General features: G+C 57.9%; 1 protein-coding gene across 2 annotated transcripts in view; it reads right to left on the bottom strand.

The window, feature by feature from the left end:
• Window positions 1-14090, bottom strand: part of TMEM63C (transmembrane protein 63C) — a 69075-nt gene that overhangs the window by 18368 nt on the left and 36617 nt on the right. For both annotated transcript variants that reach the window (XM_062181244.1, XM_062181243.1), the window contains exons 7-14: window positions 12117-12154; window positions 7419-7561; window positions 5767-5815; window positions 3811-3919; window positions 2554-2627; window positions 1889-1969; window positions 1652-1775; window positions 949-1082 (exon numbers count right to left, since the gene is read on the bottom strand). In XM_062181244.1, coding sequence (XP_062037228.1) covers window positions 949-1082; window positions 1652-1775; window positions 1889-1969; window positions 2554-2627; window positions 3811-3919; window positions 5767-5815; window positions 7419-7561; window positions 12117-12154 — 752 coding nt within the window. The remainder of the gene's footprint in view (window positions 1-948; window positions 1083-1651; window positions 1776-1888; window positions 1970-2553; window positions 2628-3810; window positions 3920-5766; window positions 5816-7418; window positions 7562-12116; window positions 12155-14090) is intronic.

Here is a 14090-nt window from a genome sequence, read left to right on the forward strand (position 1 = left end):
CTTTCTGTGCGCCTGGCACTGCGTGCATTGGTAATTGGCTGGTACTCAGTCATCTCCATTGCACAGCTTTCTAACGTGGTACTTACAGATGCAACCAAAGAGGGGCTGGGTGTGGGCACTGGAGCTGCCTTGTCTTGGGCTTCCTAATTCAGATTCTACCGTAATTAAGCCTTGGCAGTGGCTCAGGGAACGAACAGTATTGTTGTACGTAGGTGGGCTGCTTTATACAACACACTCACTGCAGGGGTGTCCCTCGGCAGGGGTGAACAGGGAGGAGACAGCAAGCCAAGCAGGACAGGCAAGTTTGAGGGTAAATGACTTGCAAACTGGCACACAGTTCTTTGCAACTCGTGTCTTGGCTGCTGCCTTACTCCTTTGTAGGACTGGGGTGGGTGCAGACACAGTGCTGGGCACCACCAGGCTCCTCCAGGGAGCAGGGGGCACCCTTGAGCCTGCAGAGATTCATACTGGAGCTCCCATCTGTTTGGCCCAGGCCGAAAGATCCTTCTAGAACATCCCAGAGTGGCTCAAAGTCACTCCCTATGGAGAGGCGCAGCCAGGGTGGCACTGGGGTGGGGGGTTCTAAGTCAGGGAGGCCTGACCCTGGGGGGGTCAGGCCAAGGAGGCTCCTGCTCCTGATTCTTACTATGGAGAGGGGAAGCAGGGACGTGACATCACCCTCGTCAGCGTTGGGGACAGGAGCCGCGGTCAAAGGCTGCTCTGACCACTTCTGTGCCCAAGCAGGGGCAGAGCGGGGGAGCCCAGGGCCTCCCTGGAGATGAGCAGAGCCGGGCAGCCATGGTCTGGAAAGCAAGGTGGCCGCCAGCGGAATGGAGTGTGTGGTTCGGGGTCGGTGGGAACATGGCCCTCGGGAGGGAAGCACTCTCCCTCGTCCCTGGCAGGAGTGGGGCGAAGGGCTGGTGACAGAGCAGGGGGGGCCGCTCTCACCGCTTGGCCATCCTGAAGTCATGGAAGGTGACGAAGATCAAGTCCAGCCGCTTCAGCCGGACGCGGTTGAGCTCGGCATTGAACTCGTCCGTCAGCTGCTCCTCCAGCTCGCTGTAGTACTGCTCTGCGTCTACCTGGGGCGAGAGGCGGCCCTCAGGGCTGGAGAGGCCGGGACCGCAGGGAGGCCCTGCCGGCCGCCAGCGCCTCTCAGCTCGGCGGCCCGGGAGCAGAGGGGTGTGTGTGTGGCCGGCTTCAAGCCACCTCCAGATGGCTTGAAGAAGAGGCTCTCTCTGCAATCGGCTCCCTGCCCTGAGACCCGGAAGGTGAGGCACACGGGACAAAGGGAGGACCCAGAGAAGGGACGGAGTATTTGCAGGAGAAGGGGACAATTCTTTTTCTGGCCTAGCTGGAATTCAGCCCCGCCCCGTGGCAGGTGTCCAAGTCTTGGGGCCCCTTCCAGCCACAGTGGGCGGAGAAAAACTGGAGCCTGGAGCCTTGGGAGCCTGAGACCTGGCAGCTGACGATAGCCCGCTGTGGCCTCCCTGGCCTTTCTCTTTGGTCCTTTCTCCCGAAACCAGAGGGAGAGAAGAGCAAGGCTCCTCGGGCTGCTCTGGAGGTGGCCCCCAGGCAGACCGTCTCTCCTCCAGCTGCTCAGTGGCCAGGCACCAGTGCCAGGGCCGCCCCCGCCGCCCGTGCCAGTTACCTCTTTGAAGCAGGTGCAGCACTTGCAGAAGCACACGCGGGAGCAGGGGTGGATGCGGATCATCACCTTCCCGGTCTTCTTGGCCTTGGCCGTGTAGTAGAGCCGGCCCCGCATGGCGTGGCGCCTGTCAGTGGCAGGTATGGGGGACAGGGATCTCCCGGTGAGGGGCTGGCGGAGCCCTGTGCTCTCCCTCTCCCCGGCCCTCTCAGGTCCCAACAGGCCCCGCTGTGGCCTCACCTCTGATCGTCCAAGTCAATGAGCGTCCTGACGTCGTAGCAGAAGTGGACTCTGGTCACCACGCACCCTGGATAGGCCTCACTGCAGCCAAGATGTGGGGGCTTGGTGGGTTTGGGAGCAGGGTGGTGCCGCCCCCACCCCCACTGCCCTGCTCGCAGGCCTGTGTGGCTCAGCTGCCTGGGGTTCCCAGTTCTCAGCCTTGCTCCTAAGGCTGCACCTGCTTCAGGGCTTGGACTCTGAGAGCTGCCACATCCTCACTAGACGGCCGGGGACAGGGCCAGCAGGCAGAGCCCAGCCCCAGGGACCCAGGAGAGAGCAGCCCGCGGAGAGATAACTGGCTCCATGGACAGTGTCCCTGGTGCTAGGAGCCGGGGTCCCGAGAGAAGTCTCAAGACGATCTGCCCTGCATAGTGTGGGGCAGGGGTTCCCCTGGCTCGGGAGCGGGAGCAACGGGGGGAAAGGGACGTGAGCACCACCCGCACCACACCCAGCCCACGCAGGAAGCCCCAGCCTCAGGAACCTCGCTCCAGCTCCCGTGCCCCTCCCCACTGGGAAAAGCTGATCTAGAACAGAACCCTCGGGAGGCCCCACCATCCGGGGCCAAGTCCCGCCTACAGGAGGACCCAGGCTGGGGTCCAGGAAGACACAGCCAAGGACCCACTTACTGGAAGTGCTTAATGATGATCTCGGGGTCCTGGATGTCCGTGGGCACGTAGGTGATCATCAGCGTCCTTGTGGCCTGGAGCGAGGGTAATGGAGAGAGAAGCCTGTTTTTGCACAGGAATCCAGCGACACAGGTCTTTGGAGCCCCAGGGAAGCAGGGCCGACACCCAGGGCCTCCCTGCTGAGTAAGCCAGGCGCCAGCTTCCTTGTCCTTGTCCCCACTGAGCCCCGCAGCCCTGAAGTCAGCAACTGGGAGCCCCCACTGTGGACAGGGCAGTGGGGTGGGGGTGAGCAAGGCTCTGGAGAGAGGCTGGGGGAGGCTCTGATCATGTTTCCCCGGGCGGGAATGTCTTCCCGAGCCAACCTCTTCAACAAGACATGGGGGTCTTGCAGAAGCTTCCGGTGATAGCAAAGCTGCCGAGGGAGTGGTCGGGGCTCCAGGTTCACAGGCCTGGAGGGCTGCAGCATGCTGGGTAACTTGTCAGGGCACGTGGGCTGCACCGTGGGGCGGGTTACTGCGCATCAGGCCTCAGCATGGGCGGCCTTCGTGCCGATACCACGACTTGGAATCTTTGCAAGGCTGAAGCTGGGCACCAAGGACGTGCCTGCTTCCTGCTGCCCTCCCCACCGGGGCCAGCACAGCCTAGGGGCTCCTCCTCTCGTGCCTGGTGCTGAGCTGGACAGGTGGCAGTGCCAGTGCCCACCGAAGGCCCCTCGGCATTCACCTCTGCCCACCAAAGGTTGCACCCTCCTGGCCTTAGAAGCGAGTTGGGCTTGTGTGCAGGGCAAAAAGTGGAGAGGGGTTCAAGCCCCCAAACACAGCTCTCAACCAGTAGTGGACAGGGAGTTGGTGGAAAGACACCTGGCTGCTCCCCTTGGGGTCCGCGTGTTCTACTCCAGCTCCCACTGTCCCCGGGGAGCTAAGCACTGCACACTGCTCACTCCTCACTCCCTTAGCAGCTTCCCCTGTGATGGCCTCCTGGACGATAGTCCTCAGGGCTGCTCGGGAGGGGCAGGGCGTGGGCAGAGTCACCCCGCAGTCCTGCCACGCTCTCACCACTCAGACCCGAGGGCATTGCTAACCCTTTAGCTGCTGGATGGTGAGGTGGGGTGCAGGGGCAGCAGGTGATTATCTACCAGGGCTAAGAGGAAGCAGCTGGGCTCTGCTCCGGTGAGACCCTAGCCCCCAGGATAGACGGGCCCAGTCGGGACATCCCTGAGGCTGGGGGAGTGGCCTGGGAAACTTGTGGCTTACTCACCTTTTGGCTTGCCCTGGGTACAAACCCCATGCAGTGACGAGCCATGAACACGAAGTTGAGGATGAAATACAGGAAAGCGAAGAGGCTGTGCAGCCAGAGGAGCTTACTCCTGCCAGGAGGAGAGTGTGCGTGGGCCGTGCTGCCGGCTTCCCGGGCCCCTGGCCCTCTCCACCGCATCAGGCTCCCTGGACCCCTCCTCGCCATCACTGCCCCCGGGGCCATGCAGGGGGCTTCTGTGATCATCCTCACTGCCATGGGGACAGGCGACCTGCCCAAGGTCACTCAGAGTGGTCGCAGTACTGGGAGGGCGCCCAGAGTGTCCCCACTGCCACGCGGTTCTACAACCACTGTGGCTCAGGCCCCTGCAGCTGCCCCGCAGGCCCAGGAGCAGGGACATGGGTCGCATGTGGGCCCAGAGGGAGGAGGACCAATGGGTTTGCTTGCCTCCCCTGGGCTGAAGGAGCAGTGGCTCGGGCCCTACCTGCCATCCCTGTTTTCAGTTCCTGGGATGAGCCCATGGCATCTGGCCAGAATTACTGCTCACAAACACAGTCCCCCGTACTGGTGTGGTTTGAGGAGAGAAAGGCCGCCTTGCTTCAAGGCACCTTTTTTTTGAGTGGGTGTTTGGTGGAGAGGTTAAGACACCACTTGGGAAACTCGCATCCCGTATCAGAGTGCCTGGGGTCAAGTCCCGGCTCCGCTTCTGATGCAGCTTCCTGCTAGGCAGCCGGTGATGGCTCCAGAGCTTAGGTTCCTGCCACCCACATGGGAGAGCTGGCTCGAGCTCTGGGCTCCTGGCTTCAGCCTGGCTCAGCTCTGGCTGTTGCAGGTGTTTGGGGAGTGAACCAATGGATGGAAGATCTCCCTCTGTCTGTCTCTGTCTCTCTGCTTTTCAAATAAGTGAAAACAAAACAAAAACGAAAAACCATATACCTTCTCTACCCCGTCCCAGCGCCTGACTCACACTTGCCATTCTCCATGGCTAGAAGCTCAGCCCTAGTTTCCAGAGAGACAGGAGTGCGTGATCTCTAAAGAACACTCCAGCCCTCTGCTGTATGGAGCCAGGGATGCCAAAGGTTCAGTGCTTCTACAAGGACTGACTTCTTGTTGGGAATGTGTAGCCACCCTTAGCCCAGGACAGAAGTTGGATGCTCTGCTCTGGTTAGCAGCTGGGGAGAGGGTGTAGAAGAGGAGGTAAGAGGGTGCCATGGCCCAATCAGCTGCTTTGACAGTTTGGCCTAAGCTGGTCTGTCCCCAGTTGTGTGGCAGGGGCATGAAGGGCATAGGGACGGGGTGTTCAGGGGGAGGGATGGGAGATGAGTGTGTGAAGTCCCACTACTGCTTCTGTAGCTTTCCCAGCAAGTGGGCCAAGACAACCTGGTGGGTCTCAACATGACCCAGTAGGGCCACACGTGGCTCAATACACATTGATCGGGCCCGTGGTCAGGGTGGCTGAGGTTAAAACCCCCAGGATCCTGGACTGTGAGGGGAAGGGCTTAGTGGTCGGGTCCAGCACCACTTCCTCCACCACAAAAGAGGATGGAAGCTCAAAGGGGCAGGTGCTCTGCCCACATTCAGGGATGGTGAATGGCAGAGGTGGGACACAGACCTAGGTCACGTGATTCCTATCCCCCTTCCCTCCCACACTACAGGAACCAAGGGGAGGACTGTCAGGTTCATGGTCACTCAGCAAGGGCTGACTGGGACCTCCCCTCAGTCCAGGGTCTCCATCTCTTGGGAGCTGGACGTCCTAAGCAAATAGGACAATTTCTCCACGCAGTCTGGGTGGTGCCACTCATGGCAGAAGGGATGCCCCACCAAGAGAACGCATTCCCCTCCGACTCTGCTTCCCAGGGATCCAGGCCTTTCTGATCCTGACCGGCAAGCGGTGCCCACGCCGCAGCCCCCCTCGCCCCCTCGCCATCAGTAGGATGGAAGGTGAGGTCAGGTACCTACTCTGTGGGCACATTGACAATGGTGGTCCGGCCAAAGTGACTATTCCAGTCTGAAAGAGAAGAAAGTTGCTGACCTTGAGGCCTGGCTATTTGATGGCCCCAGGGCACCAGAATTTAAGGTTCCCGAATGAACACTTGGGGTCTATGTCCTGCTCTTCCTTCGGGTCCCCTAGAGCTCGCCCCCAACTTCCAACAAAAACATCATTCTCCCTGGGACTGGTGATGGGGCTCTCGGCCACCGAGTGAGACAAGTCTCTGCGGGGTGTCCCCAGGGCCCAGGAGTTTACTGAAGGAGCTGGCCGTGAGCAGATGATGCGATTAGCAATGCCAAGGCCATGGCAACCGTCATTACAAGAGTCCCAAACTCCAGAACGTGTGAGGCTGCCTCATTCAAACCGAGAAAGTCCTGGCGAAGTGCACAGGTAGCTCAGACAGCTCCAGGTTTCGTAAATCCTGCCGACAGTCTGGCTCTTAGGAGAGAAAGGGACTCAGAGGTGATGCACTGTGGCAGCAGGACTGGTGGCATGGATACCCACTGTGCTCCACTGAATTAATTATGGTCTGCATCTGGCCAAGGGGAAGTCGGTAGTGAAACCCAGGAGTCACAGTGAAGGGCATTGTCAGCTGGGCCACTTCGGGTGCTGTCTGATACCATCTAGGGGTGCAAGCGTCACACAGGCTGTCTCGTGAGTGGGACTCACTGCTGCTGCTCATTAGCACCTACGGTGAGTCTGGCTCTGTGCCGGGCACCCGACACGTTCGTTATCTCACAGTGCCCAAGACAGCTGAGGAAACCAAGGCCTGGGGGGACTGATCTGCCAAACAGCAGATTAATTCATTTGTTAGCTTGGACAAAAGCATTTCCTAGGGCGTAGAAGTGGGCAAAAGTCATGGAGTCAAGATTTCTCCTGTCTTTGAAGTCAAGCCTTCAGCCACGATACCTTTCGGTCAAGAGGACTCACTCTGTTACAAGTGCAGGAGAAGTCCTGAGAAACAGATCCTGCACTGTACGTGTGAGGCCCCGTGGATGAGCCAGAGGTCGGGATGCCTGCATCCCATGAGGCTCTGCTCCTGCTTCCAGCTCCCTGCCGCTGCACACCCCGGGAGGCACTGGGTGATGGTTCCAGTGACTGGGGCCCTGCCACCCACGTGGGGGACCTGCATTGCATTCCCAGTGCCAAGCTTCAGCCTGGCCCAGCCCCAGCTGTTGTGAGCATTTGGGGAGTGAACCAGCAGATGCAGCAGGATCTCTCTGTCTCTCAAATAAACCAATACAATTTAAAAATAGGTCAATCCACCCTGCACTTACAGTGCTGCACCCATCAGTGTGGGGTCAGGGAGAAATCCAGTTCAAGGGTGTTGGCAGTGGGTCACAGCTCCTAAAAGGGCTTCCATGAACACCTGGCCAGGTTTGGTGTGGGGCTAAGAATGAACAATCAGTCCCAGATGGAATTAATACTATGGGTCTGCTATGTGCCAGCTCCTGCCTGGGTCAAACTCTGACAAAGCAGGTGTCGTCTTTGGTCTCTACATGGCTTGGCTTTGGGTCACACAAATAACTTCCAGAGCTGAAATTCAAATCCAGACTTCTATACTCCCAGGTCACCTCTTAGGTCTACCGTCCCAGGCCCAGGCTCCCCGAACCCTGCCTACCCAGAACATTTCCACTGTAGTTGATGGGCAAAATGACTCCCAGTGAGGGGATACAGAGGATGAGCATGTAGACGATGAGGTGGTACTGGAACGTGATGTAGATGCGGGCGTCGTCCCCACACTTGCTGATCAGATCCCGGTCCCTGGAGAAGACACAAACAGGAACATTCTTCAGGAGCCAGTGTGGCCACGGTCCCAGGCAGGGGGAGGCAGAGGAAAGGCAGAGGTTACCGCCCGCCCTCAAATGACACTCCTGCTTTGGCAGAACCGCCCTCCTCCATTGCCTCTCTCGTGCCTCCAGTGTATTTGCCCGAATCCCACACCCACATCAAAGGCAGAGCAGTGAGACAAACACTGAGCAGCCCAGAAGCATCTTGAAATCCAGCACTCTCAGTCCTTTTGTTACTTCTTCAAAGCATTGCGAGTGCTTGCATCGGACAAAAGACTAGCAATATTGGCCGGCACCGCGGCTCAACAGGCTAATCCTCCGCCTGTGGCGCCGGCATACCGGGTTCTAGTCCTGGTCAGGGCACTGGATTCTGTCCCGGTCGCTCCTCTTCCAGGCCAGCTCTCTGCTGTGGTCCGGGAGGGCAGTGGAGGATGGCCCAAGTGCTTGGGCTCTGCACCCACATGGGAAACCAGGGGGAGGCACCTGGCTCCTGGCTTTGGATCAGTGCGCGCGCTGGCCGTAGCAGCCATTTGGGGGGTGAACCAACGGAAGGAAGACCTTTCTCTCTGTCTCTCTCTCTCTCACTGTCTAACTCTGCCTGTCAAAAAAAAGAAAAAAAAAAAAAAAGACTAGCAATATTGACATGCATCCTGCTAAGGAACGAGCTGTGTAATTCCTTACATCAAAAAGGAACATCAGAAAGCACAATGAGATAACTCTACACTGACAGTCGGGCCTACGTTAGAAAGGCGGGCCACACCGCGTGCTGGGCATGGGAACATCTTACACTCATGAGTCCATACACTGGCCATGCCTATGAAATTGACTATGGGCACAACCCAGACCTGGCAGCTCCACTCCTAGATTTATACGCAGGAGAAGCAAGACCTGTGCATCAAGACACTGCTTAAGAATCTCACAGACAAATTATTTCTCATCTCCCCAAACTGGAAATAACCTAAATGTCTACCACTGGTGAAATGGACGCAGAATCGTGATCTGTATAATGAAACAGTATACAGTGATAAAAATGAATGAGCCAGGGCTGCACCTTGCAACCACAATGCTATGAAACACACTCGGCACAAACAATACCTCTGTATGACTCCATACAGAAAGTTCAAACATAGGCCAGATTGAGTTTTAGAGTTGGGAATCAGAACCCTGACTACTTTTGGAGAATGGGGGAGGGGAGGGGACTGGAGAGAGTGAGGGAGGGCTCGTGGGTATTGGCGGTGTCATAATTCCCAATCAGGGTGGCGGCGGCATAGGTTTTGAGTTGATAGCTGAGCTGCACGCTTCTCTGTACAGGTGTCACACTTCACTTGTAAAGTTTCAAAGCACACATCCTTGTAACACTTAGGAAGATACAGACAAGAAGAAAATAAATCGCCCGCAATCTCATCATAGAAGCTGATGATGATTATGCATTCTGGTCACTCCCCGTCCGTCAGCTTCTTGATGTGCTGGCTGGGCTTGGTGACTGCAGGTAGGAGCAGTGTGGGAGGCAGGGCTCTCCTGCACAGCCTCCAATCCGGTGGGGAAGGCAGAGGGCTAGGCGGGATGCAAGAATTTGTCTCTTGGAGGTGGGTATGAGACCAGGACATTAAGATACCAATTGGGATACCCTCCTACCACCTGGAAGTACTTGAGTTGGATCCCTGCCTTTGGTTTGGTTCTGGTTTCCCACCAGTGCAGGCCCTGGGAGTCTCAAGTAGTTGGGTCCGCAACCTAAGTGGGACATCTGGATTGAGCTACCAGCCTCTGGCTTTGGCCTAGTCCAGCCTGGCCACTGAAAGTGTTTGGACAGTGAACCAGCAGACAGGAGCTATTTCTCTCTCTCTGCCTCTCATATAAATAATTTTTTTAGTTAAAAAAGGAGGGGGTAGAATTTGCTTCCTGGGCCAGGACTTACACTGGGCCCATCTCCTCTTTCCCTCCACCATGGCCTTCCACCCAATCACTCTCCCACTCATCATTTTCTGCCTGCTCTAATCTCTTCCTTCCCCTCCTCTTCTTTCTAGAGAATTTCTGTATACAGAGGCAGCCTCAAACTCCCCCAGGGATGCCTTTCCTTCCACACCTGAGGGGGCCCCCTCGCCCCAATTTCCATCTCCTCTGATCCATGCAAGGGCTTTGCACCATGCCCCTGACTGTCATTCAGGGATCTGCCAGCCCCTAGGAAGTGACAGGCAGTGGCTGCAGCCCCCAAGGGCTCCACAGTGCTTTACACAGGCTGCAGTGCTGATACACATCATTGGTTATCTTACAAACTACAACAATAATCACTTATGGGAGGTAAAACTCCCCGGGAGCCGTGGCACCCTCCATGGAAGGTGGAAGGGTGGCACGTGGAGGGGCGTGAGAGACCGGAGGTGAACTTCATGTTTCTCAGGGAAAGTGGATTTACCCTGATTTAACTCACGTTCGAGCAAAGCCAGAGAAGCCAAGGCGCAGTCACCCCTCTCCGCACCCACATCCGGCTGTGAGTACGGAGGCCAATTCTACAATCACACAAAGGAGTCGCGTCACTTCCTGCAGACTCTGATGGATGCAGAAGCCCCGGAGTCGAGGGCCACAGGAGCCCCCACCAGGGGGTCCACAGTCCAATACCAGAGGCCGCAGTTCTAGGCCCGGCTTGGGAGCCCCAAGGCCTTGACTGGGTGCCTTACGCCCGCCAGGGCCACAGACCCTTGGGTGGGTCTTGGGAAACATGCTCTGGTGGCTCCTGGGGTGGGGTCTTATGGCCAAGAGAGGGCCTCAGCAGAGCTGACCACAGGTGGTGGGTGTGGAGGCACCTAGAGGAAAAAGTCCCATGAGCCTCTGCCAAAAGCAGGCCAACTGTGCACACGCCTCTGAGCAGGTGTCACAAGACAGGAGGGGAGCTGGGAGGAGGGGAACAAAGGATGAACCAGGCGAGACAGATGGGGGACACTCAGGGAGAGCCCAGGAGCATGCAGGGTTGGCTAGCCCTGCACATAGAGGCGTATGTGTGTACATGTGTGCAAGTATAAGCACACGTGCACACAAGTAGTGGAGGCACAGAGTCCTGGTGAGCGCTGGGCAGGCGTGTCTGGTGGGTGTTGTGGAACCGGGAGAAAACAGATGAGTGGGGTCTGTGTCCTTGCCCCCTGGGGTCTGGCATTAAGAAATCCAGAAGGCGGGGAGTGGGGAACCGTCCCTCCGTTACCCAGGAGCAGAGGCTGACAGAGTTCTCAGAAGCATTTGTATAAGCAGGGGTTAAGACGCTGCTTGGGACACGCCCCCCATCCCGTATCGCTTGTGTCTTTCCAGAGAATGCGGGACAGCCCATTTGGGTACCAGCCAGAAACATCAAGCCTGCAACTGACAGCCAACCAGAACCAGCTGAACAAGGCTGAGAGTCCGCCTTGTTAGCAGATGCACCTGCCCTATCACCCCACCCTGAGAAACTGCCCATAGCCACATCCGTTACTGTTTTGTACCCCACTAGCTCTGGTCAGCCACTCGAACGGCCCACAGCCTGCGTGCGGTCATGTCATTCCTGATTACCATTGTTCCTCATTCCTACCCCTATCTGAGCAAGCACTCCTGTGGTCTCCCGTTTTGAGCACTGGTTAGACAATGATGGGTAAGATCCCCTGGGGCACAACCTAAGACAGGCACGACCGCGTATGGAGACCACATGGAAACGGGGTCAACAATGGTACGGCCAAGAATCATGCCTCCCGTTGCTCAAAAATAAACGAAAAGGGGGAAATGTGGTGGAATGAGGCCATGCCAAGATGGCCGCTGGCCAGCGAGTGTCAGTTACTCACATATGGCTTTGAAACCCACCTGGCAACGGAGCCTGCCTGGCAACAGGCTGTGATTAGATGGCTTCGGATACTGCCTGGCAACGGGCTGTGACTGGTTAGGGCATAAACCACCCCTTGACCGGATTGGCTGCTTTGGCTATTTAAGCTGCTGTACCAACTGAAATAAACGAGTCTGCGGGCTGCTCGCCTCTGGCCCGCTTTCACCCGACTCCCGGGGTCTGTGTGCCCGACTCCCGGTGACTCCGTGCCTCTTGCCCCCTCCACGCTCCTCCTCTCAGGACGAATCCACCTCAACACTGTATCAGAAAGTGCGAGTTCAAATCACTACTCCACTTCTGATGCAGCCTCTCGCTACCGCACCCTCTGGGAGGCAGCAGGTGTGGCTCAGGTAGCTGAGTCCCTGCCACCCACAAGGGAGCCCCAGATGGAGTTCAGACTCCTGGCTTGGGTCTGGCCCAGCCCCGCTGCTGCCAGCTTTTGGAGAGCGGACCAGCAGATGGAAGATATCTGTCTCTCTGCCTTCCAAACAAATAGAAACAAATAACTAAACACGGTCCTTCTCTGGATTACAAGAGGTCCCCAGCTCAGCAGCCGTAACCCTGGAAAGCGTGCACCAGGCCGAGGGGCCAGGGTGCGGAGCTCAGGCCCCGTCACCCTGGGCTGGGGGCTGCCAGCTCCTGCAGGAGGCGCCCCCCTGCCCCCGTCACGGGCTCACAGAGCTCAGGCACTTACTTCATGGTGATGCTGTTGAAGAACCAGGAACAGAAGCCCTGCGGGAAAACGAGAGGCACGTGAGAAATTCCGGCAGCGTGCACACCACGCTGTGCACGGGTGGGGGGTCGGAGGCAGCTGCCCCTGCGTGCACAGGGCCTCCTTCCCAGGTAAGACCCCAAGGCTCAGTCTGTTGTCAGCTCAGGTGCTGTCTCCCTGGAAGCGAGCGGACATTTCCGCCCTCCTGTTACCCTGAAGGCGGCCTTGTGCTGCAGGGAGGGAGGGACTCCTTCCAGGGGCCCATGTGCTGCTTCCTGCTGGGAAAAGCCCCTCCCAGAGGCATGTGGTCTGTCCATCGGGCAGGGCGGTGCTTCCACCATCAGACGGACAAGGAGAACGTGCCTTAAACTGAGTCCGTAACGGTTCTCGTGTGTGTGTGTGTGTGTGCGTGTGTAGGCAGGGTGGCATTGCCTAGCAGTTCAGATGTCACTTGGGATGGTCACATCCCATATTGGAGAGTCTGGGCTTGGTCCTGGCTCTGCTCCTGATCCCAACTTCCTGCCAATGCACCCCCTGGGAGGCAGTGATGGTCTAAGTAGTGGAGTCCCTGCCAGCCACGTGAGACACCTGGGTGGCGTTCCCAGCTCCTGGCTGCTGTGGGCATTCGGGAAACAAGGGGTGCTCTTTCTGTCTCTGTGTGTGTCTGTGGCCTCTCAAATAAAACAGATTTAAAGTTCTCTCAAGGGGACGGATGTGGGCGTGGCCAGAGAGAGGGCCCGTCTCCCTCTGAGTTCCGGCTCCTTGGCAAACAACGTGAAGCCTGCAGTGGCCACACGCAGGGTGTCTCTGAGAAAAATATACAGCTCAGAGCAGAGGGTCAGAGAGGGGTCCCGGTGGCATTACTGAACTCCCTGGATCAAGCCGTGCCTGAAGCAGTCGCTTGTCTTAGGTTCTCCACACTTAAGCCAAAAGTGATGCTTTGCTTTGTGAACCGCAGGGAGCTGGGTGTCTTCTCTTGTCCCCGCGAGTCCTGTCCTGATGGGCGCCCTCCTCTCAGGCGTCTGGAGTTTCTGGGCGAGGGAAAGTCAGCCTCCGCCATGGGGAGACTGGAGGGGGCTACAGAGGGAGGTGGTCTGGGCAGGTGTCCGGGGGTGGGCTGGGGCCAGGGACTCTGAAGTCCGCCCCCTCTGGTGGCTGGTTAAGTGACCCTGCACATGCTTGCTTCTGGCATCCCAGAGGGCTTATGGACAGGGGCGCAGCTCCTGGTGGGCCCCCTGTGGGTGATGTGCACTGCAGGGAGCCGGGCAGGCCCACGTGGTCCACAGTCACACAGAACCCCATGGACTGGGGAAGGCGCGTTTCCCAAAAGGAGGCCACGAGGAAACCACGAAATGCCTCACCACGTCGGCACAGAGGCCACCTCGGAGGTCCCCTTCCTGTGTCAGGGTGACTGAGGGCAGGAAGGGTGCCCACTGCAGGGACGCCATCTCCCCAGCTGTGCCCTTGGGGGGCTGGGATAGGGACAGACAGCCAGGGGTGGGTCAGAGCAAGGGAGGGGCTGGCACAGGGGGGGCATGGGCCGTCGGGAGAGTCCCCATCTGTAGACAAAGCTGGGCTCAGAGGTCCCATCTCCCCTTCCTGGGATGCATTTCTACCTCTTCCAAGACGGATGCACGGGGGTATCCAACACGTGGGCAAGCAGGCATCAGCCACAAAAGGGCAGAGGTCATGAGCGCAAGTGTGGCTGGTGTGCCCATGAAAAGTGCACAGATGTGGGAGCCTGTGTTCACCCATCTGCCCCACCCCGTGTGTGTGTGTATGTATGTTTGTGCCCGTGTGTGTACCTATGTGTGTGTATTTGTGTGTGTGCACGCATACGTGTGTACCCATGTGTGTGCCCGTGTGTGTGCATATGTGTGTGTGCCCATGTGTGCCCGTGTGTGTGTGTGAGACCTGAAAGGTTTGGGGACAGAGGCAGGACAGGAAGGTAAGAGA

Source organism: Lepus europaeus, chromosome 22 (assembly GCF_033115175.1).
Source record: "Lepus europaeus isolate LE1 chromosome 22, mLepTim1.pri, whole genome shotgun sequence".
Lineage (NCBI taxonomy): Eukaryota > Metazoa > Chordata > Mammalia > Lagomorpha > Leporidae > Lepus > Lepus europaeus.